General features: G+C 38.2%; 1 protein-coding gene across 1 annotated transcript in view; it reads right to left on the reverse strand.

Moving 5' to 3' along the window:
* The window catches only part of TRMT10B (tRNA methyltransferase 10B), a 36,329-nt gene extending 10,210 nt beyond the window's left edge, over positions 1-26,119 (reverse strand). Inside the window, exons 1-7 of the mRNA XM_077147657.1 lie at positions 26,017-26,119; positions 19,997-20,200; positions 19,428-19,536; positions 18,735-18,859; positions 17,450-17,602; positions 14,981-15,059; positions 13,110-13,177 (exon numbers count right to left, since the gene is read on the reverse strand). Coding sequence (XP_077003772.1) covers positions 13,110-13,177; positions 14,981-15,059; positions 17,450-17,602; positions 18,735-18,859; positions 19,428-19,536; positions 19,997-20,170 — 708 coding nt within the window. The 5' untranslated portion in view covers positions 20,171-20,200; positions 26,017-26,119. The remainder of the gene's footprint in view (positions 1-13,109; positions 13,178-14,980; positions 15,060-17,449; positions 17,603-18,734; positions 18,860-19,427; positions 19,537-19,996; positions 20,201-26,016) is intronic.
* Positions 26,120-27,709: the final 1,590 nt, after the last annotated feature.

The raw sequence follows: 27,709 nt of genomic DNA on the forward strand, positions 1-27,709 counted from the left end.
ATTGCCCTAAATACCTATATCCAAGAAAAAGAAACAGCAAAAATTGAGGAATTAACTGTCCACTTTGAAGAACTAGAGAAAAAACAGCAAAGTAACCCCAAAGCAAGCAAAAGGAAAGAAATAACGAAGATTAGAGCAGAAATAAATGAATTTGAGAACATGAAAACAATTGAGAAAATCAACAAAACCAGGAGGTGGTTTTATGAGAAAATCAGTAAGATTGATGGACCCTTAGCAAGACTAACAAAAAGAACAAGAGAGAGGATGCAAATAAATAAGATCAGAAATGGAAGAGGAGACATAACTACTGACCCCACAGAAATAAAGGAAGTAATGACAGGATACTATGAACAACTTTATGCTAATAAATACAACAATCTAGATGAGATGGACAACTTTCTAGAAAGGCATGAACAACCAACTTTGACTCAAGAAGAAATAGATGACCTTGACAAAACAATCACAAGTAAAGAAATTGAATAAGTCATTAATAAGCAATCCAAAAAGAACAGTCCAGGACCAGTTAGCTTCACGTGTGAATTCTATCAAACAATCCAGAAAGAATTAGTACCAATACTGCTCAAACTCTTCAAAAAAATTGAAGTGCAAAAGCTACCTAACTCATTCTATGAAGCCAACATCACCCTCATACCAAAGCCAGACATAGATATTACAAAAAAAGAAAACTACAGGCGAATCTCTCTAATGCATATAGATGCAAAAATCCTCTACAAAATTCTTGCAAATCGAATCCAGCAGCATATTAAAAAAATTATACACTATGACCAAGTAGGATTCATTCCAGGTGTGCAAGGATGGTCCAGCATAAGAAAATCAATTAATGTAATACACCATATCAACAAATCAAAGCAGAAAAACCACATGATCATCTCAATTGATGCAGAAAAGGAATTTGACAAAATTCAACATCCTTTCCTGTTGAAAACACTTCAAAGGATAGGAAGAGAAGAGAACATCCTCAACATAATAAAGGGAATATATGAAAAGCCCACAGCTAACACTATTCTGAAGGGGAAAAACTGAAAACTTTCCCCCTAAGATCAGGAACAAGACAAGGATGTCCAGTATCACCACTGTTATTCAACATTGTGTTGGAAGTTCTTGCCAGAGCAATTAGACAAGAAAAAGAAATACAAGGCATCAAAATTAGAAAGGAAGAAGTAAAACTATCACTGTTTGCAGATGATATGATACTATATGTAGAAAACCCTGAAAAATTCACAGCAAAACTACCAGAGCTAATAAATAAGTACAGCAAAGTGGCAGGTTACAAGATCAACACTCAAAAACCTGTAGTGTTTCTATACACTAGTAATGAACAATCTGAGGGGGAAATCAAGAAACGAATTCCATTTACAATTGCAAACAAAAGAATAAAATATTTAGGAACAAATTTAACTGCAGAGACAAAAGACCTATACAAAGAAAACTACAAGAAACTGTTAAAGAAATCACAGAAGACCTAAATAGATGGAAGGGAATACCGTGTTCATGGATCAAAAGACTAAATATAGTTAAGATGTCAATTCTCCCTAAATTGATTTACAGATTCAGTGCAGTATCAATCAAAATCCCAAAAACTTACTTTTCAGAAATAGAAAAACCAGTAAGCAAATTTATCTGGAAGGGCAGGATGTCCCAAATTGCTAAAAGTATCCTGAGGGAAAAAAAATGAAGCCAGAGGTCTCATGCTGCCTGACTTTAAAGCATATTATAAAGCTACAGTGGTCAAAACAGCATGGTGCTGGCATAAAGATAGATATATTGACCAATGGAATCAAACAGAATGTTCAGATATAGACCCTCTCACCTATGGACAATTGATCTTTTTTTTTTTATTAATTAAAAAAAATTAACACAACATTTAGAAATCATTCCATTCTACATATGCAATCAGTAATTCTTAATATCATCACATAGATCTGTGATCATCATTTCTTAGTACATTTGCATCGATTTAGGAAAAGAACTAGCAAAACAACAGAAAAAGATACAGAATGATAATATAGAGAAAAAATAAAAATAATAACAAAAATAAAAAATAAAAATATATATAAAAAGGAAAAAAACAAAAAACACAAACAAAAAAACTATAGCTCAGATGTAGCTTCATTCAGTGTTTTAACATAATTACATTACAATTAGATAGTATTGTGCTGTCCATTTTTGAGTTTTTGTATCTAGTTCTGTTGCACAGTCTGTAAACCTTCAGATCCAATTACCCATTGTCTTACCCTGTTTCTAACTCCTGATGGTCTCTGTTACCAATGACATACTCCAAGTTTATTCTCTAATGTCGGTTCACATCAGTGGAACCATACAGTATTTGTCCTTTAGTTTTTGGCTAGTCTCACTCAGCATAATGTTCTCTAGGTCCATCCATGTTATTACATGCTTCATAAGTTTATTCTGTCTTAAAGCTGCATAATATTCCATCGTATGTATATACCACAGTTTGCTTAGCCACTCGTCTGTTGATGGACATTTTGGCTGTTTCCATCTCTTTGCAATTGTAAATAATGCTGCTATAAACATTGGTGTGCAAATGTCCGTTTGTGTCTTTGCCCTTAAGTCCTTTGAGTAGATACTTAGCAATGGTATTGCTGGGTCGTATGGCAATTCTATATTGTTTTTTGAGGAACCGCCAAACTGCCTTCCACAGTGGTTGCACCATTTGACATTCCCACCAACAGTGGATAAGTGTGCCTCTTTCTCCGCATCCTCTCCAGCACTTGTCATTTTTTGTTTTGTTGATAATGGCCATTCTGGTGGGTGTGAGATGATATCTCATTGTGGTTTTGATTTGCATTTCTCTAATGGCCAGGGACATTGAGTATCTCTTCATGTGTCGTTTGGCCATTTGTATTTCCTCTTCTGGGAGGTGTCTGTTCAAGTCTTTTTCCTATTATGTAATTGGGCTGGCTGTCTATTTGTTGTTGAGTTGAACAATCTCTTTATAAATTCTGGATTCTAGACCTTTATCCGATATGTCGTTTCCAAATATTGTCTCCCATTGTGTAGGCTGTCTTTCTACTTTCTTGATGAAGTTCTTTGATGAACAAAAGTGTTTAATTTTGAGGAGCTCCCATTTATTTATTTCTTTCTTCAGTGCTCTTGCTTTAGGTTTAAGGTCCATAAAACCGCCTCCAATTGTAAGTTTCATAAGATATCTCCCTACATTTTCCTCTGTTTTATGGTCTGAGATCTAATGTTTAGATCTTTGATCCATTTTGAGTTAACTTTTGTATAGGGTGTGAGATACGGGTCCTCTTTCATTCTTTTGCATATGGATGTCCAGTTCTCTAGGCACCATTTATTGAAGAGACTGTTCTGCCCCAGGTGACTCGGCTTGACTGCCTTATCAAAGATCAAATGTCCATAGATGAGAGGGTCTATATCTGAGCACTCTATTCGATTCCATTGGGCGATATATCTATCTTTATGCCAATACCATGCTGTTTTGACCACTGTGGCTTCATAATATGCCTTAAAGTCCAGCAGCGTGATACCTCCAGCTTCGTTTTTTTTTGTCAAGATACTTTTAGCAATTCGGGGCACCCCACCCTTCCAGATAAATTTGCTTATTGCTTTTTCTATTTCCAAAAAATAAGTTGTTGGGATTTTGATTGGTATTGCATTGAATCTGTAAATCAATTTAGGTAGGATTGACACCTTAACTATATTTAGTCTTCCAATCCATGAACACGGTATGCCCTTCCATCTATTTAGGTCTTCTGTGATTTCTTTTAACAGTTTTTTGTAGTTTTCTTTGTATAGGTTTTTTGTCTCTTTAGTTAAATTTATTCCTAGGTATTTTATTCTTTTAGTTGCAATTGTAAATGGAATTCGTTTCTTGATTTCCCCCTCAGCTTGTTCATTACTAGTGTATAGAAATGCTACAGATTTTTGAATGTTGATCTTGTAACCTGCTACTTTGCTGTACTCATTTATTAGCTCTAGTAGTTTTGTTGTGGATTTTTCCAGGTTTTCAACGTATAATATCATATCGTCTGCAAACAGTGATAGTTTTACTTCTTCCTTTCCAATTTTGATGCCTTGTATTTCTTTTTCTTGTCTTAATTGCTCTGGCTAGAACCTCCAACACGATGTTGAATAATAGTGGTGATAATGGACATCCTTGTCTTGTCCCTGATCTTAGGGGGAAAGTTTTCAATTTTTCCCCATTGAGGATGATATTAGCTGTGGGTTTTTCATATATTCCCTCTATCATTTTAAGGAAGGTCCCTTGCATTCCTATCGTTTGAAGTGTTTTCAACAGGAAAGGATGTTGAATCTTGTCAAATGCCTTCTCTGCATCAATTGAGAGGATTATGTGATTTTTTTGCTTTGATCTGTTGATATGGTGTATTACATTAATTGATTTTCTTATGTTGAACCATCCTTGCATACCTGGGATGAATCTTACTTGGTCATGATGTATAATTCTTTTAGTGCGTTGCTGGATTCGATTTGCTAGAATTTTGTTGAGGATTTTTGCATCTATATTCATTAGAGAGAATGGTCTGTAGTTTTCTCCTTCTGGGACACCCACAACACGTATATTTGTGCACTTCGTAGTGTCATTCAGTTCCCTGATCCCCTGCTCAAATTTTTCCATTCTTTTCCCTATAGTTTCTATTTCTTTTTGGAATTCATATGTTCCATCCTCCAGTTCACTAATTCTAGCCTCTGTCTCTTGAAATCTACCATTGTAGGGTTCCATTGTTTTTTCCATCTTTTCTACTTTGTCCTTCAATCCCATAAGTTCTGTGATTTGTTTTTTCAGTTTTCCATTTCTTCTTTTTGTTCAACCCATGCCTTCTCCATGTCCTCCCTCAATTTATTGATTTGGTTTTTGAAGAGGTTTTCCATTTCTGTTCGTATATTCAGAATTAGTTGTCTCAGCTCCTGTATCTCATTTGAGCTATTGGTTTGTTCCTTTGACTGGGCCATATCTTCAACTTTCCTGGTGTGATCCGTTATTTTTTGCTGGCGTCTGGGCATTTAATCAGATTTCCCTGGGTGTGGGACCCAGCAGGTTGAAAGACTTTCCTGTGAAGTCTCTGGGCTCTGTTTTTCTTGTCCTTCCCAGTATGTGGTGCTCGTCTGTCTGTGGGTCCCACCAGTAAAAGATGCTGTGGCTCCTTTAACTTTGGAAGACTCTCACTGTGGGGGAGGGTCGCCAGCTGATGCGGCTTGGGGGAGTGCCGATCCAAATCTCCCAGCCGGCCCGGGAAGCCGCGCGTTGGGGGGGGGGGGGCGCCGGCCACCGCGGCTTGAGGGGCCGCTGATCCAAATCTCCCATCCAGCCCAGGAAGGAGGGAGGGAGGGGCTCCGGCCGCCAGCCGCCACGGCCCGGGGAAGCGTGCGCCTCTCGGGGATCTCACCGCAGCGGATTCTCTTAGCCGGTTCAGCCGTTTCAGAATGGGGTACGCTATTTTTCTGTTCTCTGTCGTGGTTCCGGGAGCTGTTCTGTACTGTTTCTACTTCTTTAGTAGCTGTTCTGGAGGAGGAACTAAGACCCGCGCGTCTTACTAAGCTGCCATCTTCTCCGGAAGGCAAATTGTATCTTGAAATACCTAATTGCACGTGGCACAATTACTCCACAAGGTGTTGGCGCCTCCTCCATGGGTCCCACAGGAAGAAATTGCTTGTCCTTCCTGTCGACAATTGATCTTTGATAAGGCAGTCAAGCCAACTCACCTGGGCCAGAACAGTCTCTTCAATAAATGGTGCCTAGAGAACTCGATATCCACATGCGAAAGAATCAAAGAGGATCCATATCTCACACTTTATAGAAAAGTTAACTCAAAATGGATTAAAGCCCTAAACATTAGGTCTAAGACCATAACACTTAGAAGAAAATGCAAGGAAATATGTTATAAATCTTATACTTGGAGGTGTTTTTATAGACCTTATACCCAAAGCAAAAGCACTGAAGAAAGAAAGAAAGAAATGGGAACTCCTCAAAATTAAACACTTTTTGTGCATCAAAGAACTTCATCAAGAAAGTAAAAAGACAGCCTACACAATGGGAGAAATATTTGGAAAAGACATATCAGATAAAGGCCTAGTATCCAGAATTTATAGAGATTGTTCAACTCAACAACAAAAAGACAGCCAATCCAATTACAAAATGGACAAAAGACTTGAACAGATACTTCTCAGAAGAGGAAATACAAATGGCCAAAAGGCACATGAAGAGACGCTCAACTTCCCTGGCCATTAGAGAAATGCAAATCAATACCACAATGAGATATCTATCATCTCACACCAGCAAAACGGCCATTATCAATAAAACAGAAAGTGAGAAGTGCTGGAGAGGATGTGGAGAAAGAGGCACACATATCCACTGTTGGTGGGAATGTCAAATAGTACAACTGCTGTGGAAGGCAGTTTGGTGGTTCCTCAAAAAGCTAAATATAGAATTGCCATATGACCCGTCAATACCATTGTTAGGTATCTACCTTTCAAAGGACATGAGGGCAAGGACACAAACGGACATTTGCACACCAATGTTTATAGCAGCATTATTTACAATTGCAAAGAGATGGAAACAGCCAAAATGTCCATCAACAGACTAGTGGCTAAACAAACTGTGGCATATACATACGATGAAATATTATGCAGCTTTAAGACAGAAAAAAGTTATGAAGTATGTAACAACATGGATGAACCTTGAGGACATTATGCTGAGTGAGATTAGCCAGAAACAAAAGGACAAATACTGTATGGTCTCACTGACATGAACTGACATTAGTGAATAAACTTGGAGAATTTCGTTGGTAACAGAGACCATCAGGAGATAGAAACAGGGTAAGATATTGGGTAATTGGAGCTGAAGGGATACAGATTGTACAACAGGATTGAATGTAAAAACTCAGAAATGGATAGCACAATACCACCTAACTGTAATACATCTATGTTAAAACACTGAATGAAGCTGAATGTGAGAATGCTAGAAGGAGGAGCGCTGGGGGCACAAATGAAATCAGAAAGAAAGACAGACGATAAAGATTGAGATGGTATAATCTAGGAATGCCTAGAGTGTATAATAATAGTGACTAACTGTACAAATTTTAAAAATGTTTTTGCATGATGAAGAACAAAGGAATGTCATTACTGCAGGGTGGTGAAAACAGATTTTAAAATTTCACCTTATGTGTGAGACTAAAGCAAAAAAAAATTTATTTGGTACAAAATTCATATTTTGACTAGTGCATTTCCTAATATAACTTATGTAGACAGCTTAATTGAACACCATAAGTACATGGAACCTTGGGAAGGACATGAGATTTTGTTGGTTTGTCCAAAGTGATGCCCCAATAAATCCCAGAGTGATTTAATCAGCGAATAAAAAATTATTTGCAAAGTCCCCTTTGGGGAATGGTGAGAATGGGGGAAAATTCAACTTTCCCAAGTTCAACTCTTGATATTCTCACAAGCAGTGTGGACAACCAAAGCTATAGGCTGAGCCCCTGTCTTGGGGGTTGTTCTTATGAAACTTAACCCCACAAAGGATAGGTCAAGTCTACTTAAAATTAAGCCTAAGAGTCACCCCCAAGAGAACCTCTTTTGTTGCTCAGATGTGGCCTCTCTCTACAGCCAACACAACAAGCAAACTCACCACCCTCTCCCTGTCTACGTGGGACATGACTCCCAAGGGTATGGACCTTCCTGGCAACGTGGGACAGAAATCCCAGAATGAGCTGAGATTCAGCATTAAGGGATTGAGAAAACCTTCTTGACCAAAAGGGGGAAGAGTGAAATGAGACAAAGTGTCAATGGCTGAGACATTCCAAACTGAGTCGAGAGGTTATCCTGGAGGTTATTCTTACGCATTAAGTAGATATACCTTGTTATTCAAGATGTAATGGAGAGGCTGGAGGGAAGTGCCTGAAAATGTAGAGTTGTGTTCCAGTAAGCCTTGTTTCTTGAAGATGATTGTATAATGATATAGCTTTCACAATGTGACTGTATGATTGTGAAAACCTTGTGTCTGATGCTCCTTTTATCTACCTTGTCAACAGATGAGTAGAACATATGGAATAAAAATAAATAATAGGGGGAACAAATGTTAAAATAAATTTAGTTTCAAATGCTAGCGATCAATGAAAGAGAGGGAGGGGTAAGGGGTATGGTATGTATAATTTTTTTTTTCTGTTTTCATTTTCTTTCTTTTTCTGAATAGATGCAAATGTTCCAAGAAAAAAAAAGACAGCTAAACCACTAACAACATTAAGACATGAGAGCAGATAGACCAATTAAGTGTTTGGGAAATTGCAAAAAAAAAACAAAAAACAAAAAAAAAACAGAAGAATAAAAGTGCTCTGAAAAGTGAAAAAAAAAAAAAGAAAGAAATCACAAGAATTCAAAAAGTTCAATATTCTGAGGCCATTTATGGTATGTATATAATACTTGATAACCATTTATAGGTGGCCCAGAGTCATGAATTGAAGTTTAAATTACATTCACTCCCTTGTAAGAAGCATGGGAAAGATTTCTACTCTTCTAAAATTCCATAGTTAAAGAAGGAGGATGAGATTATAAATTACATACGTGGGTTTAGAAGAAGCCTCAAAAGTATAGGAGATATTTCAGCGTGGGGGTTAAGAGCACAGTCTCTGGAGCCAGACTGCTGGGTTCAAATCCTGGCTCTGCTTCTTACCAGTTATGTGATCTTAGGTGAGCCCCTTAACTTCTCTATGCCTTAATTTCCCTTCTAAGGGAAACTAATTGACAATAATAATACATACTCCATGGGGTTGTTCTAAAGATTAAAATGAGTTACCATATGTAAAGCAATTAGTTCAAGTGTTATGTAACTGTTAACTTTTATTACTCCCCACTCCAACCCATTCAAATGTTTGTCTGTCCTCTAGGACACCTTCTTCAAGTGGTCACTGGGCTTGTGAGCAGACAAGCCCTGTGACAGGGAGTTCCCACATCTTGAAGCAACCCATTTCCATTTGATAGTACCAGCTGACAGGAAATCCTTGATATTGAGCCAAATTTAATCTCCCCTGTGGCTTCCACTCATGAGTCCTAGGTCTATTCCTTCAGAGCCACATAAAGCAAGTATAAAGGCTCTTCCACAAGACAGGCATTCAGATACTTGAAGGCAGTGATCACACCCCTATGAGTTTTCTTGTCTTCTGATTAGCAGCCTCAGTTTCGTCAACTCTTTCTCGACTATGGTCTAGTTCTGAGTCAGTCATTCAGTTCAACCTCTTTTGAATTTGTTCTGGCTTGTCAACATCATTTTATTTTCAGTGCCACAGATGACTGGCTGTCATGAGTGTCATCTAACTGGAACAGCATGAAGCAGCCTTAGCCCCATCTCTGTCTGACATTTGATTATCTATCTCTCAGACCCATGTGGAACACAATTCCAAGAAAGAACTTGCAAAAATATTTTAACATGCAGGTTCATGTGGAATAAGGGTCTCCTTTGGAGGGTAACACTCTTTGCATATATAAGCTATGTTTTTTGTTTTTTTTTAAGCAGTCTTATTCCTTTACAATCACTTTGTAAAGTACAGAACTCAAAGTTAGTAGGAGACATGCATGCCATCCTAGAGGAGTTTACAGATTAGCTTCAGTTCTCAGCACATTTAAAGATAAATCACTGTCCTTCAAGAAATTTTGTTCTTAGCGTATTTGTGTGAAGAAGTCAAATTCTTCAGTAACAACCAAACTGTTCTATACATGTGACACAATCTTGTTCTGTTTTTTTTTTTTTTTCCAGTTTATATGTTGGTGAAGAAATAAGAGCAGACAACATGTTAAAGCTGTGCCTCTACGTATCATAAGCTACTCACTGACCAGGACTTGACTTCCTCAAAAAAGGTCGTTCCCCTGCTGCAGGAGAATGATGACAATCCTCATGGTAAGCGGTAATCCTATACTCTGCAATACAGCTACCTTTCCTCCTCCCAATTTTTAATTTTTTTAAAAATTTTTAAATACCAAAAAACACAAAGCAAATGCAAACATTCCTATTTTGATCATTCCATTCTACATATATAACCAGTAATTCACAATATCATCACGTAGTTGCATATTCATCATCATCATCATTTCTTGGAACATTTGCATCTATTCAGAAAAAGAAATAAAATGAAAACAGAAAAAAAATTCATACATACCATACCCCTTACCCCTCCTTTTCCTGATCACTAGCATTTGAATCTAAATTTATTTTAACATTTGTTCCCCCTATTATTTTTATTCCACTCGTCTGCTGACAAGGTAGATAAAAGGAGCATCAGACACAAGGTTTCACAATCACACAGTCACATTGTGAAAGCTATATCATTATACAATCATCTTCAAGAAACAAGGCTTACTGGAACACAGCTCTACATTTTCAGGCACTTCCCTCCAGCCTCTCCATTACATCTTGGATAACAAGGTGATATCTACTTAATGCGTAAGAATAACCTCCAGGATAACCTCTCAACTCGGTTTGGACTCTCTCAGCCATTGACACTTTGTCTCATTTCACTCTTCCCCCTTTTGGTCAAGAAGGTTTTCTCAATCCCTTGATGCTGAGTCTCAGCTCATTCTGGGATTTCTGTCCCACATTGCCAGGACACCCCTGGGAGTCATGTCCCACATAGACAGGGGGAGGGTGGTGAGTTTGCTTATTGTGTTGGCTGTAGAGAGAGGCCACATCTGAGCAACAAAAGAGGCTCTCTTGGGGGTGACTCCTAGGCCTAATTTTAAGTAGGCTTGACCTATCCTTTGTGGGGTTGAGTTTCATAAGAACAAACCCCAAGACAGGGGCTCAGCCTATAGCTTTGGTTGTCCACACTGCTTGTGAGAATATCAAGAATTCAACTTGGGCAAGCTGAATTTCTCCCTGTTCTCACCATTCCCCAAAGGGGACTTTGCAAATACTTTTCCACTCACTGATCAAATCACTCTGGGATTCATCGGGGCATCACTCTGGACAAACCAACAAAATCTCATGTCCTACCCAAGGTTCCAAGTACTTATGGTGTTCAATCAAGCTATCTACATAAGTTATATTAGGAAATGCACTAGTCAAAACATTAATTTTGTACCAAATAAACATTTTTTGCTTTAGTCTCAATCACAAGTTGAAATTTTAAAATACTAATTACCATCTATTTTCAGCACCCTGCAGTAATGACATTTCTTTGTTCTTCCTCATGCAAAAACATTTTTAAAATTTGTACATTTAGTCATAATTATTATACACTCTAGGCATTCCTACATTGTATCATCTTCATCTTTATCATCTTTCTTTCTGATTTCATTTGTGCCCCCAGCCCTCCTCCTTCTATCCAACTTTTTATTTTGAAATATTTCAAACCTAAGAAAAGTTGAAAGAATAATAATCTCACCGTTCATACCCTTTATCTAGATTTACCAAATGTTAACATTATTGTCAAATTTGCTTTTCCCTGTGTGTGTGTGTATATCTATATCTATATATATATATAGATATACACACGTACATACATATTTTGCTGAACCATTTGAAGGTAAACTATAGATGCCAGAAAACTTCATCACTAAATACTTAAGCATTTATCTAAGAACAAGAATATTCTCCTGCTTTACCACACCACCTTCCACATCTAAGGAAATTATCAATAACCCCATAGTATCACCTAATGCCCAGCCCATATTAAAATTTCCCAAATTATCCCCAATGTCTTTTATAAAGCTTTCTTCCCAATTCAGAATCCAATCAAGGTTCACATATTGCTTTTGGCTGTTAGGTCTTTAATCTTCTAATCTAAAATAGCCTGTTTTAGTTTCTATTACATGAATTTTTGAAAGTCCAGTCCAGTTGTTTTGTAGAATATTCCATATTCTAGATTTGTTTATCTCTCAAGATTAAATTGAGTTTAAACATCTCCTGGCACGTATATTTCACAGGTGAAATTTTATATCTTTTATTGCATCACATCACAAGGGACTTATTGTCAGTACTGGTGATGCTTGAGATGGAACCTCCAGATATCTTCATCGTAATGGTATATTTTTGCCTTTGTAATCTGAGATACTTTGAGATAATATGATAACACATTCTCCCACAACCTTTTAGTTAATTGTCTGAATCAATTATTACACTGGGTGTGGCAAAATGATGATTTTCTAATTCTATTATGTCTTCCTCATTTATCAGTTGCCATTCTTTTGTAAGAGCTATCTCCTTCCCCCTTCACTTTTTAGATTATCACTATGGAAACATGAATACTAATCTTTTTAAAATAAATGCAATTCAGTTAAACTATCATTTGTGTTAAATATGTGTGGGTATCTCATAAATGCATTAAATATATATATAAAATATACCCACATATATGAGAAAAAAATATATAAGTAGATTCAGAATCACATATTTGTGTGATCACAGAATATCTCAAGAAGGCTACACAAGACAACTTAATAGTGGTTGTCTCTGGGAGGGAGACCTGGGGACAAAAATGAAACATTTACTTTGCACTGTATTTCTTTTTATACATTTTATTATTGTATCATGCAAAAATAAGTTGATTAGTAAATGCAGACAAACAAAATTATCTCAACATGTATTTGTAAAACAGAAACATATTTCAAAACTCCACTGACATTCCAATTATACCAATAAGACTCCAATTCAACAGAAGTAATCTGGACGGTCCTACTGAGTCTGAGGTTATGGGATAAGACCTACGTCAACAGGAAAGTGAGCCTGAAAAGAAGCAAACAACTCTCTCACAAAGAACAAAGAGCTGTAAAAATAATGATCAATGCTTCCATGGTCAAGGTCAGGGATGTCCTTCCAGAATTGAAGAGAGAAGAGAAGAAAGGAGCTCAATCGCTATTTATGTAATTACCAAACACTCTATTTTGATTCCTGGCTATTGATACTGTTAGGCTCAAGTCTGCTGACATTTCTGATGACTGAGAGGCAACTTCACAGTTGGGAGGACCAACCTAGGGATAATAGACTTTCTTCCTATTCCCAATGAATTTTTAGGCCCTATGAGTAAAATTATGACAGGGCAGATGCCTCTGAAAGCAATACTTTTTAAAATATAGTTGTTGGGCCTAAAACGTATACTCACCTTCTGAATGTTTTCATCCACTAGTCCACCAAGGATATAAACTTTGTTTAAATCAACATCTTCAAGAGCTAATGAAAAAATGAAGGCCATTAAGATCAACTCCATTTTATCATTTCTAAATCCAAAGAAAGCAGAAGGAGACAAATTATTACCAATAAAAGTAGAAATTTAATGAAATATAAAAGATTTCTCAATAAAATCAAATGCTAGTCATCTGAAAAGATCAATGAAATAGACAAACATTTGGTATAGCCAATTGTGCTGGTTTGAAAGGAAGTATGCCCCCTAAGAAAAGCCATGTTTTAATATAAATCCCATTTCATAAAGGTAGAATAATCTCTACTCAATGCTGTATGTTTGAAACTAATGAGATCATCTCCCTGGTTGATGTGATTTAGTCAAGAATGGTTTTTAAACTGGATTAGGAGACGACATGTCTCCACCCATTTGGGTGGATCTTGATTGGTTTATTGGAGTCCTATAAAAGAGGAAATATTTTGGAGAATGAGTGATTCAGAGAGATTCAGAGAGAACAGAGAAGAACGACATAGCCGAGAGAAGCAGAGAGCCCACAAGCCAGTGACCTTTGGAGATGAAGAAGGAAAGTGCCTCCCGGGGAGCTTCATGAAACAGGAAGCCAGGAGAGAAAGTTAGCAGATGACGCCTTACTTGCCATGTGCCCTTCCAGCCGAGAGAGAAACTGTGACTGTGTTCGCCATGTGCCTCTGACTTGACAGAGAAACCCTGAACTTCATCGGCCTTCTTGAACCAAGGTATCTTTCCTTGGATGCCTTGATTGGATATTTCTATAGACTTGTTATAATTGGGACATTTTCTCGGCCTTAGAACTGTAAACTAGCAACTCATTAAATTCTCCCTTTTAAAAGCCATTCTATTTCTGGTATATTGCATTCCGGCAGCTAGCAAACTAGAACACCAATCAAGAAGAAAAGGTAGTAAACCCAAATCACAATTAACATTCAAAAAGACAAACTTAAAGATACAGATGAACATGAAATAAGTAGAAGAGAATGATACTATGATCAACTTAATACCCATAAATTTGAAAATTATGTGAAGTGGATGATTTTCTAGGGACATTACATATATATATAAAACATTAACCTAAGAAGGGCCAAGGAGGTAACTAAGAAGGATTATCAAGCAGCACAGAGGGTCTGCCTAGAATGGTATTCTGGTTTGTTAAAGCTGCCAGAATGCAACACACCAGGCATGGATCAGCTTTTAATAAGGGGATTGATTCAGTTACAAATGTATAGCTCTTCAGAGGGAAGAGAGCTAGTTTTCCTCTGAGGCTCTCTATTACGTGGAAGGCACACGGCGACATCTGCTGGCCTTTTCTCCTGGCTTCTGGGTTCCAAAGGCCTTCCCCCAGTGATTCCTTTCTGCATCTCCAAACATCTGGGATGAGCTTCAAATGCTGAGATGAGGTACACCGAGCTGCTGACTTCTCTCTTTTAAGCCTCCAGCTAATTAAATTAAACCTCACTAAATTGTGGAAGGCACTCTGGCCGATCGCAAATGTAATCAGCCACAGATGAATTTCACATACTGATGATTTAAAGCAACAGAAACAGAACAGGGCATCATTACTGGCCAAGTTGACACCTGAACCTAACTACCACAGATGGAGATCCTAAATCCATGCAGCTGTGCGCACATCGTAAGCCATGTAAAGTATCTACTGAAGGTGTCTGCCTAAAAGAGATGTGCAATTAATGTTTATTCCTTTTTTTTTTGCTGGTTTTCTCTTTACAACTTGGGTGACTTTAACAAATTCTGCCACAGGGAATAATGTAACAAAGGGCTGGGAAAATATGCTACATGAATCCATGCATTAAAGTACATACCATGTTCTGAGTCAGGAGTCAGGTACACAAGAGTTTCCAGGCGAAATAAACTAAAGCAGTCTTCTTCTGCTATGTCTAGCTGAAAAAATGCAAACAATCTAATGTAGTGGGAATTACGTTAATACACAGCCCATAATGCAACAACTTGTTACTGGACATCTCGTTTCTATCAGGCCTGGCTCTAGGTGCCACAAGGTCCAACATGTTTGAAAGCCTCTTCTCAGAAAATGCTCAGTTGAGAAGTAGGAAGGGACTGGCATTCAAAACTATGACACAAGATAGAAAGTGATATGGGGCCCTAATGGAGTACAGAGAGCCTGCCACAGGACTGCAGAAAGATGCCAGGGACAACTTTTAGGTGAAGGGAATGCTGAAGTGGGTTTTGTTTTTGTTATATATTATTAAACTTTTTCTATTGGATAATATAATATAAACAAAGCAAAGAAAGAAGAAAGCCATAGTTTTCAAAGCACTCTCCAACAAGCATCTACAGGACAGTTCCCAGAATTTGTCAGGGCCACTATACTATCATCTCAGATTCTTCCTTTTAGCTGCTCCTGAACACTGGAGGCTAGGAATACATATATATATTTTAATCATCACTTTTAAAATTTTTTGTGAAAAATAACGTATACACAAAAAAGCAATAACTTTCAAAGCACAGCACAACAATTAGTTGTAGAACAGATTTCAGAGTTTGGTATGGGTTACAATTCCACAATTTTAGGTTTTCACAGGCTCTAAGATACTGGAAACTAAAAGAAATATCAATATAATGATTCAGTAATCATACTTGTTTTTAAACCCTACCTTCTCTGCAGAACTCTACCACCACCTTTGATCTTTCTCCCACTCTTTAGGGGTACTGGGCTGTGCCCATTCTACCTTTTTCATGTTGGAAGGGCTGTCAATAATAAGGGGTAAGGAGATGGAACTAGCTGATGTTCTGGAAAGGCTGGCCCCTCTAGGTTTCAGGACTTCTCTGGTCCAGGGGCCTATCTGGAGGCTACAGGTTTCTGGAAAGTTAATCTAATGCATGGAACCTTTGTAGAATCTTATATATTGCCCTAGGTGTTCTTTAGGATTGGCTGGATTGGTTTTGGTTGGGGTTTGCATGTTATGATAGGTAACAATGTCTAACTAAAGTTTGGATAAGAGCAACCTCCAGAGCAGCCTCTCCACTCTATTTAAACTCTCTCAGCCCCTGATACCTTATTTCAGAGGGAAGAGAGCTAGTTTTCCTCTGAGGCTCTCTATTACATGGAAGGCACACCATGCCTTCTTTTCCCCATTTTAGTCAGGATGGTACTGTTGATCTATGGTGCTAGGGTCAGACTCATCCCTGGGAGTCATCTCCCACATTGCCAGGGAGACTTTTATCCCTGGATGTTATGTCCCACATAGTGGGGAGGGCAATGATTTCACTGGCAGAGTTGGGCTTAAGAGAGTGAGGCCACATCTAAGCAACAAAAGAGGTCCTCTAGAAGTGACTCTTAGGCACATCTATAGGTAGGCTAAGCTTCTCTGCTACATACATTAAGGTTTACAAGAGCAAGCCTCAAGATCAAGGGCTTGGCCTATTGATTTGGGTGTTGAGGTGGGTTTTTGAAGAGGCAAGAATGACAAGTACAAAAGGGAGAAGCATTCTAATTGGTGGCAATCACCTAAGCAAGGCATAAAAACAGGAAAGCATGGAGACAATGTGGCCCTGTGAGTGGATCTGTTGTGATTATATACTGCAATCATAAAAAGAAGTAGAGAAGTAAAGCTGGAAATGGTCACCCTATAGGAGAGACTTCAGATGGTAACACTAACCACAACTTAATGTACAGCACTACACTGCACACTCATCAGAAGGGTATTTTTAGCAACATTTCTTGGGAATTGATCTGATTTCTCACCTATGTATTTTTTATCACTACATTTACGAGGCTCCTAGCTAAAAGGTACCTTAGTACTCTACTTTCACCAATATACAGAAAAAGAAACCGAGGTCTAGAGAGGTTGAGAAACTTTAAGATCACAACCTAGAACCAGGCTCCCCACCTTCCAGTCATGCTGAACATGGTTCATTCAGAACAATTTCTCCTCCCTAAAACCCATCTTAAATTCGCATTACTTCCAAAAAGGGTTCTTCTCCAGCCCCCAAGTTCAAGTTCTCTAATTCTGCACTACTTAGAACAAGGAAGAATTTATGGCATTTCCCCAATACTTCATTCCGGGAATATACAGTCTGTTGTGCAAAACACAAAACACAGTCCTAGGTACTGGAAATGGGAGTTTGCCAGTGTGATCAAAGGATGGGAAAACATTTTTAAATTTATAAACTGATAAGGTTCTGAATTTTTCTATACTGTAATAGTGAAACTATATAATGTGTTTTACTTCAAAATTCATAATTCAAGTATTTAATTAACTATCACCCATAAGCACTTTTCAGATAATTCAAATAACATGCAAAAGACTTACCAAGTAACTAGAAAATCCATCATTCATCCTCAAACACTCTTTATACAGGGGACCGTCCATTGTGAACCCAGTGAGGCAGATCCAAAATGGCCTGTCTGCTTTTCTATTTGAACCATACAACCTTCGGATTTGTCCAGCCAGTCTACTTAATTCCTTAAAAGAAACAGACAACTCAGGGTAGAAACATGCCAACTCACTCTGTTTGTTATTAACAAATAGTTATCCATCAAGTTCAACGATGCTATTCCAGAAAATCTCATGAACGGGCATGGCCCCTTTTATACCAGGAGTGAGTACATGCAAATGTGTTACACCATACAGTATCACCCTTTATCAGTAACTTTATCAATGGAAGTTAAGGTAATGATACTAGCCCAGAAATACTGAGTTAATAGAAAAACCAAGATTTCTCCCTTATTCTGGGATCTACTGTCATACTGTTTCCCACAATTTCGGATATATGAAATTTTTATTTTATGCTTTTATCTAAAATCTAACTGTGATATTTATTATTTGAATGAATTAAAAAGGTTAGAATTACTATACAGAGAGATTTTTATACAGATAAACTTGATACCTTCTCTCTAACTTAAGAAATACAACAGCGTTGGAAGTTTTAACTTTTCACTCTGACTTCAGAGATATCATACTTGTACAAAGATGGCTTTACAGTTTAACTGATTTGGTTCAGCAGAGAAAAAAAGGCTTGATTTAGATTTACTCTACAAATATAAATAGTAGAGAATTCTTGTTGACTCTTTTCAGAGGGTTATAGCTTAGAGGATGGTATGTAATAACCTCAGATCTGCAGTTGTCTCCTAATTCTCTGAAAAACATACAAATGATAGAACATACAACAGGGATGTTGGAAAACAAAGATTCAGTTAAAGTTGACATACACTGCAGGAAGATCCCCTGTCAGGGAACCACCCCACAACAAGCAACCAGGCAAATATTCCTCTTCCCAGTAGAAGACCAAATGTTTAATCTCTAAAGAATTGAACATAAAAGGGACATCCAGACTGGGGACACCACGAACAACGATGGAAAGGCTGGGCTCAAAATCCAAGGTTTATAAAGTGAACATTTTCAAACTAAACTGGAGGATATCTATTCTTTTCCAGATTCTTTACAACGGCCATTTCAGAACTTAGTAGCCCAGTGTAGAAAATCAAACACTTTTGCTGGTTTACTAAAGAATCACAGAAGCAGGAGCTGGTCATGTTCTTCATTAAAAGCTGTTCCCTCCTGGGCCTCCCTGGAAGGGGCTTAGTGGATAGTCTACCTTCTTAGACATGCGCTGGGTCATACTCAAATCAATACACAATCTTGGTCCTGAGTGTTTGGCTTCCAAAAGTCTCTCTTTGGTTAAGGCTCTCAGAAAACGTTTGCTGTGCTGGGAGCAGATGCCTAGAGCAGAAATACCAGAAAATAATAAAAGTAGAAAAAGAAAGGAATACTATTCGGTAGGAAACAATCAGGAGCGTACTTTTTGGATATAAAGAGAAACTTGAGACTTGTACTAAGTATTCATTCATTAGGATCTAGGTAGACTGGGAAGGAGTATGGGCTCTGGAGCTGACCCTTGGGTTTAAGTGCTAGTTTGATCATTTATTAGCAGTATGATCTTAGGCATGTTATTTAATCTCTCTGAGCTTCTGTCTCTTTCTATACAAAATCTGGATAACAGTATCTACCCCTTAGGGTAATCCATATAAAATTCTTAGCATTGAATCAGCACAGAATAAATGTTAGGTGTTTTGGGTATCAGAACTTACAAATACATATGTTCACTGGACAGGTTATATTTGAAAGGCAGCCTTAAATTTTGCTTTGTTTAATACTAGAGTCCCACCAAAACAGGATGATGCGTCCTACCTCCAAGATATTTGTTTTTTCTTAAATATTCCTATTCTTCTAGAACATGCAGACAATAATTTGCTAGAAAATAAATATTATCACAAAAAGGATTTGTTACCTGGATTTTCTGCACGATTGGCTTTTCTTCTTTCTTTTTCTTGCTTTCTTTTACTCTTCTTTGCTGCAACTATCTTTTCCCAGTGTCTCTGTTTTCTTTGCACATTTTTCTTATGTTATCCAGAAAACAAAATTGTTTGAGAACTTCATAAGCACAAAAAAAGGAAAATTAATATTAGAAACACTACTTCATTTTTTTTTTTAATTTAAAAAGAAAGTTAGGAGAAACAAATGAAACTAGTCTCACAAACAAACCTAGGCTGGACTATGTTTAGAGAAAACAGCTACAGAAAAAAAAAGTGATCTGTCCAAAGTCACAGATAATTTGTTAAGGACAGGGCCTAGAATAGAGATTTCCTGACTCTTCCCAGGTGTATAAAAATTCCTTTTAAACTCTATTTACTTTTCCTTTGTCTCAAATGGAACTAAAACCATAAAGCAGTTAGCAGGAAATTTATCACCTGGAATACCCAAAATTCATTCCTAGTCTCTCTTTTGTTACCACTATTTACTCTTAGAACTGGGGTCTCTCATCTCAAAGCCCATGGCCAGGCAACTCATTGCACTCACCGAGCACCATGTTGCACTGCCTGTGGGCAGTGTCTTTCCCTCCCAGGTCTCGCATTCCACATCAATCTGCAGAAGCTGGAAGCTTTCAGAGATGCTATCTTCACCTCTGTCTTCTAGTCTCTGCAGTACATGTGACTCTGTTTTCTGGGCACTTCCTTCCAATTTCCAGTCCATATGCTTAATCTTCTGTCCTTTACACCCAGACTGCAAAAAGGCATAATTATGTGAGACATTTCAATATATCGCTTACATAATAATCTCCGTATAACCAAATGACAAAGAGTGCTAATGTGTTATTGAAGGAGCAAAAGTATGTACAATACTGACCCAAATTTATTGAACTAAGAAATGCACATGTGCATTCCAGAGAAATGACTCAGATACAGAAACATTTTTTAACTGGTCCCTGGCTGGCTATGGTGCCAGCTGAGACCCCTTCCAGCTTTCAGTGGCCCACTGCTAAAAGAATTTAGACAAACAAGAGAGGAATAAATAGTAAAGTTTATTAAGAAGACAGAGAGAGAGAGTACACATTAAGTAGATAACATGGATGTGTTCAAGACAGAAACATGCACTAAGTGGGAGTGGGTTAGCTTGCTTTCTAAGGTTTTTGCTAGTGGCAAGTTTCCATAGTAACCTTTGAACATTAGGGGCTTATAAGGTTTGTATTAACCAAGTGCTTACCAGACTAGCATTTTTTTAGGAAAAGATTACTTTGATGCTTGTGACCAGCCTGTCACTATCCAAAATTTGTCTGTGGGCGAATGTTTAACTGTCTTTACAACTCCAGGTTTTCTGTAATTAACTAAGAGTTTGCTTTGGGCCCGTGATTTTACAAGCTTTTATGGTCTGGGGAGGTTCTGATGGTTTGGGAGCTTTAGGGGAAATTTATGTCCCATGAAGTTTGCACCTAAAAATTGTGGTTTCTATTACTTCCTTTGAAGCTAGAGAAGCTAGATAAGAAAATAAGGGACTAAAAAAAATTAATAAATAAAATAAGGGACTTGTGGTTGTCCATTAACTCTCTTTTTTTTCTCACAGAAAATACTGTCCAGTGTATAATATTCAGAATAAAAGGTCTTTTATGTAAAGCCACTGCCATTTTTTTGTTTAATATTTTTATTGAGAAATAGTCACACACATACAGTTCAACCATATTATACAATCAATATCATCACATAGTAGTTTATTCTTCACTGTGATCCTTTTTAGAACATTTGCATCACTCCAGAAAAAGAAGTAAAATGTCCATTAACTTTTTTAAGAGGTGGATTGGAAACTGGGGATTTGCAGTTTTCTGTTAACTTTTTCAGAGCTGGACAGGAAACCAGGGACCTGTAGTTGTCCTATTTTATCCTGCTTTAATTCCAGTAGCAAGGAACCCAAATATACTCTTAGAAGACAAGCACAACTTCTAATGTCTCCAAGTAATCAACAATTATTCACTGCTGCAGTGACACAGCTAAGTTATTTACTGCATTCTTTGAAACACACAGCATGGTTTGCCAATGGGAGAAAAATGGCAAAAGTGACCCCCTCAATTATGCTTGCTTATTTTCAAAATCAGACCTTTTACAAGTATTTACTTATTTATTGACCTTTGGCAAATATTTATCCACAGATGATTGAGGCTCTGTTCCCTTTTTTTTATCTCTGAATGCTTCATTTCAGATAGATTCTACTGACCAGTCTTCAAGTTCATGGATCTTCACTTCTGCAGTGTTCAATGTACTGTTTAGCCTATCAAATTAATTTTCCTTTCAAATGCTAAATTTTTTAACTTATAGTATTTTTATTTGGCTATTTTATAAAGTTTCTATTTCTTTGCATCTCATCTATTTACTCATTATGTCCAACATTTCCTTTAAATATTTGAATGTAATTATGGTAGGTATTGATAATGTCAATACCTACTTCCTGCTTCTTTGCATGTCTAGCAATTTTTAATTTAATGCTGGGCATTGTGGACATTCTGTTTTTGAAAATCTGCATTTTGTTTTGTTCCTTTAAAGAGTAATGCATTTTGTTGTGGGAAGCAATTAATTTGCTGGCACATCAGCTTGATTCTCTTGAGGCTTATTTTTTGGGTTTTGTTTGGGTAGGTCTTAAATAGCTCTTACCCTATGGGTAAAGTAGCCCTACTCCTATGAAATAGCCTTTCTGGGTTCTCATATGAATGCCCAGGGTATTCAGTGAAGACTCGACTCTGGCTGGTCAGAACTCCAACATTTCTCATCCCTCTAGGATTTCTAGTTAGCACACTACTCTCAGGTAGATACTCTTAGTCAAGCCTCTAGAATTTTGCCCTACTTATATGCGACTTTGTATTCAGCCAAAGACTAAAGGGGACCTCTATGCAGATTTCTGGTACTGCTTTTCTCACAGCTACCTCCTTTCCATACCCTGTTCCACAAGTTCCAGTCACTTCAGTAGCCCTGAATTACAATCTCTATTTTCTCCAAGTGATGAGACGTCTGCTCTCTGTATAGGTTCCATGTCTCCATGCGGTTGTTTGGAAGGTGCTCTAAGGCAGAAAGCCAGGATGAATGTGGGGCTGACTTTGTTTCTTTTCTCTCAAGCATCACAGCCTTGTCCTAACTACTGTCTGATGCCTGAAAACAGTTTCTTCATATATTTTATCCAGTTTTAGTTTCTTATGGTATGAAGGTAAATTAATACCCATTCTTCTATTAGGACAATTGAAGTCATCTTTATCATTTTAAAGAATATTTTTCTATTTTTTTTAACATGGGCAGGCACCAGGAATCGAACCCAGGTCTCCAGCATGGCAGGTGAGAACTCTGTCACTGAGCCACCATGGCCCGCTGTGTTAGTTAGATTCAGTTGTCAACTTGGCCAGGTGAGCATACCTAGTTTTCTTGCTGCGGACATAAGCCAATGGTACGTGAACCTCATCGGTTGCTAATTACGTCTGCAGTCGGCTAGGAGGCGTGTCTGCTGCAATGAGTGACGTTTGACTTAATTGGCTGGTGCTTAAATGAGAGACCGCAATGTAGCACAGCTAAGCAGCTCGGCATTCCTCATCTCAGCACTCGCACCTCAGCCCAGGCCTTTGGAGATGCAGAAGGAAGTCACCCCGGGGAAAGTTGTTGGAACCCAGAGGCCTGGAGAGAAGACCAGCAGAGACCATCTTGTGCCTTCCACGTAAGAAAGAACCTCAGTGGAAAGTTAGCTGCCTTTCCTCTGTAGAACCAACAAAATAAATCCCCTTTTATTAAAAGCCAATCCGTCTCTGGTGTGTTGCATTCCGGCAGCTAGCAAACTAGAACACCCGCCATAAAGAATATTTTCTAACTTCTATTTCTTCTTCAACAGCCTGACATTTGACTCTCCAATATATCAGGCTGGGAACATAAACATTCTTATCCTTCTATTTCTCTTTCCACTTTAATTTTCCAACTTCGCCAGCTGGAGTTTTAATTTTACATGATCAAAGCAGGTTTTCCATTATGTTTTATCATAAAAAGTCTTCTGTGCTTTATTTATATCTTTGTTTCTAAAAATATGTAAACCAATTAATTATATATATATATACATATATACATAAGTACATATATGTATACATATATATTTAGTAGTTCCATAAATATCATTCACTGACAAGACAGGTAATGTTCTAAGATTATATTTTCTTCTCCAGAGTTTTAACTCCTATGCCTAGAAAACATTTCTAGTTCATATTATTTGTTTTTTAAACCTCTTTAAATGCTCAGAATTGGACCAAATTTTTGTCCAATTTTCAGTTTAGACATACTTAAATATGCTGCTATAAAGCAATCTTAGGATTTAGCTATACTTCATGACTTGCCATTTGTGAGCTGTATGATAATAGCTAAAGCACTTAACTCTTTGTCACAGATTCCTCCCATGAGATGGGACAATACCAGTCAACGGTTTTCATCATACACCATATTAACACTATGTGACTGTCAAATACATTCCTGAAGACTTTCAAAATTTGAAATTTATGTTCATTTGCCTGCCTAGGGTGAAGTTTCCTTCTGCACAGAAATCCTTTCTTCGATAGCCAATATGAATTAATTTTTTTTATTAACTAAAAAAAAAATTAACTAACACAACAATTTAGAAATCATTCCATTCTACATATGCAATCAGTAATTCTTAATATCATCACATAGATATATGATCATCATTTCTTATGAATTAATTTTTAATGTACTTATTTTACCATTATGGCATATACAAAATTTAGTATTGTACATAGTATTTCTAAAGAAATGAGGAAAATACCAAGCTATTCTTAAGATTCCTTAAACTTTTTAGAACCACTACTCTGTTCACACATAAATAGCAACGTTAATTATAAATCTTTCTCCATTAAATATATCCAGACCCCTGTTATAACTTCTTTTAGATAACTGAAAGTACTTCGTAATGCCAACCATCAGAGTCATCTGCATTTTTCTACATTTACATATTTGTGAAAGAACAAATAAAAACTTTAGGACAAACCAGTCCAATACCTAATAACCTCCTTTTATTAGGGTGAGAAAACAAAATTTGTTAAATGAATGTTCGTTTACTGATCTTCCCTGTGGATGTGTCCCACACCAGGAACTTGAGATACAGTGATCTTGAAAATCTAATGAAGGCAACCCAACCACTACCAGAAGAGCCTATAATACAGCAGACTGGGCAGTCCTGGGGGTAGAGATCACATCTTATTCATCTTTTTTTCTCAGCAACCAGCACAAGGCCTGGCACAGACTAGAAGCTCAGTAAACACTTCCTACCACCTAGAAATCCAAAGAAAGCAAAGATGAAATTGGGCATCACAAAGCACAGACCTAATTAATCTGTATAGGACACTATCTATGCCCAAATATGGCACTTTTATTTCTTCATTTAAAAACTTTTCTGAGCCTCTACTACAGGCCAGGTCCTGTATTGGGCATTGAGGCTATTTAATTAGCTATTCAATCATTCAACAAATAGTTACTGAGCACCTGGCATATTGTACATGCTGGGGATTTGGCTCATTCTGCTTCCCCAGTGTTCCAATTATCTGACTCTACCATGAATAGCTGGTCTGCTTATGCTTCCCCACTAGATTAAGGAGAGGATGAATTTGCCTGCACATTCCAATATTCAGTACTGAGCCTTGCAGAATAGGAGCATCCTACATGTTTGATATTCATATCACTCTTCTCAGAACTCTGAAATGTTCTCCATTTCACTTAGAGCAAAAGCCAAAATCCTTACTAGAATCTGTTCAGCTCATCAAGGTCGACCCTTCCCCCAACTATTTTCCTCTGCACTTTCTGGTCTACTTGCTGTTCCTCAAACATAACAAGGATATTTCTGTCTCGGAACCTTTGCACTTGCTGTTCTCCCTATCTTAAATTCTCTTCCCCAGATATTTACAAGACTCCCTTCATTCACTTCATTCACGTTTTCACTATCCAACATGGTACATATTTTATTTACTTATTTTTTGCCTGAACCTCCCCCATCTCTAGAATGCAAGTATTTCTGTTTGTTCACTACTGTATCCCAGATATCTAGAACATGGTTTGCTACACAGTACAAGCTCAAAAACTCGCTTAATTGATGACTCTTCCCACCTTTATCCCCATCTCTGAGGTCTTCTCTTGACAAATACTGAGGATTTTTTCTAGCCCATTCCCACCTACTGAGATAAACGCGGGCACTAAGTGATAGACTAGCCTCTGTTACACACTTCTCTCATTTTCTCATTCTAAGTTTTATTCTACTGACGCTGAGTCCGCTCCTTTGGCGTTTTCAGCACGTGAGGACCTAGACCAGACCTGAGAGTAACCCGCCCGTAGGATACGCCGGGCCCACAAGGTGCGAATGCGAAGGCAGTAGGGAAGATAAAATGCCAGGAAGGCGGGTATCCCGAGCCAAGTGACTGTTAAACGCTGCTTTCCCGACGTCTGCCCCACCCGCGAGCAAGGACCCTGCCCATCGACGGACCCCCAGCCTCTGCTCCACCCCAGAAGGATACCCGGGCCTACCTGATCTGGTCACCTGAAGCGGCGGCGCACACTTGGCCCACCTCCTGCCTTACTTCCGTTTCCTGGTTCCTCTCCGAACGGCATCCTGGGAAAAGTAGTTTTCAGGTTGGCCGCTCACCGCGCAGTGGCCAGAATGGAGGCTGTGCCTTCCGCTTAGACTGCCTTCGCGCCTGGTAACTGCCGCTCCTCTCCGAGCCTCAGTTTCCCTGCTTTTAAATAAGAATCACAATCCCAGCCCCTGCTCTCCTCACAAGGCTGTTGCAGATGACCAGGCACTTTGTTGACTTGTAGAGGGTTGGACACTACGAAACTGGGGCGAAAACTAAAACTTGAAATACTTATCCCGCAACCTGAGGGTTTTGCCCCCTTCCTGCCTTCCGCACAGGGTCCAGGAGCTGGTACAGCCCTTTCCCCTCCTCCTTGCCTGTACAGGCTCACAACAGAGAAAATTAGCATGGGCAGACATGGAGTTTAGTTTGGCCATGCTCCCTCCTCCGTCTTCCCTCATAGGTTAATCGGGAAACTGAGGTTCAGAGAGATGAAGCTATTTGCCCAAGTCTTGGCCTGAAGAAGACTATTAGACAATTTTTCCTTTATGCTTGCATTTCTAGGAGTCTCACCCTTCGGAGAGGCCCTACCATGAATGAGCTGAAACCTCTCTCACTCAGGAAACCACAGCCCAGTCAATTCCTCCTTGATCCCTCACTATTTCCCCCACTGGCCTTTTCTTTCCATAGCTGTTCTGGCATTTCCCACCTCCTCAGCGAATCATGCTTCAATTCATCTTTTGTCTTCTATCAGCCACTCCCCCCCTTTTTTAAATTATGAAATATACAAAAAATAGTGGTTCAGTGGTAGAATGCTCACCTTCCATGTGGGAGACCTGTGTTCAATTCCCGGACCATGCACCTAAAAAAAAAAAAGGCAATAAATTTCAAGGTACATTTTTAAACAAATAGTAGAACTGATTTCAATGTTTGGTATGGGTTACCATTCCACAATTTCAGGGTTTTCCTTCTAGCTACTCCAAGACGCTGGAGACTAAAAAGAAATATCAATATAATGATTCAGTAGTCATACTCATTTGTTAAATCCTAACTTCTCTATTATAACTCTTCCTTCTCCTTTGAACCTTCTCCCAATTTTTAGGGATATTTAGGTTATGACCATTCTAACTTTTTCATGTTGAAAAGGGGTGTTGATGATATGTGATGGGGGATATAAGTGGTTGATGTTCTTGAAGACACTGGCACCTCTGGGTTTTCAGGACTTATCTGGCCTAGGAACCATCTGAAGGTTTTAGGCTTCTGAAAAGTTAGCTCAGTGCATGCAACTTTTGTAGGGTTTCAGATAGAGCCCTGGGTGTTCTTTAATGTTATTAGGACTGATGTTGGTTGGGGTTTGGGAAACCTTGGCAATAGCCTCCAGACTCTATTTGAACTCTCTCAGCCACTGATACCTTATTTTATTATATTTCTTTTCCCCTTTTGGTCAGGAAGGCATTGTCAATCCCATGGTGCCAGGGCCAGGCTCATCCCTGGGAGTCATGTCCCATGTTGCCAGGGAGACACACCCCCAGATGTCACGTACATAGTGGGTAGGATAATGATTTCACTTGCAGAGTTGGGCTTAAAGAGAGAGAGAGTCCATATCTGAGTAACAAAAGAGGTTCTTTGGAAGTAAGTCTTTGGCT

This window comes from Tamandua tetradactyla, chromosome 2 (genome assembly GCF_023851605.1).
Source record: "Tamandua tetradactyla isolate mTamTet1 chromosome 2, mTamTet1.pri, whole genome shotgun sequence".
Lineage (NCBI taxonomy): Eukaryota > Metazoa > Chordata > Mammalia > Pilosa > Myrmecophagidae > Tamandua > Tamandua tetradactyla.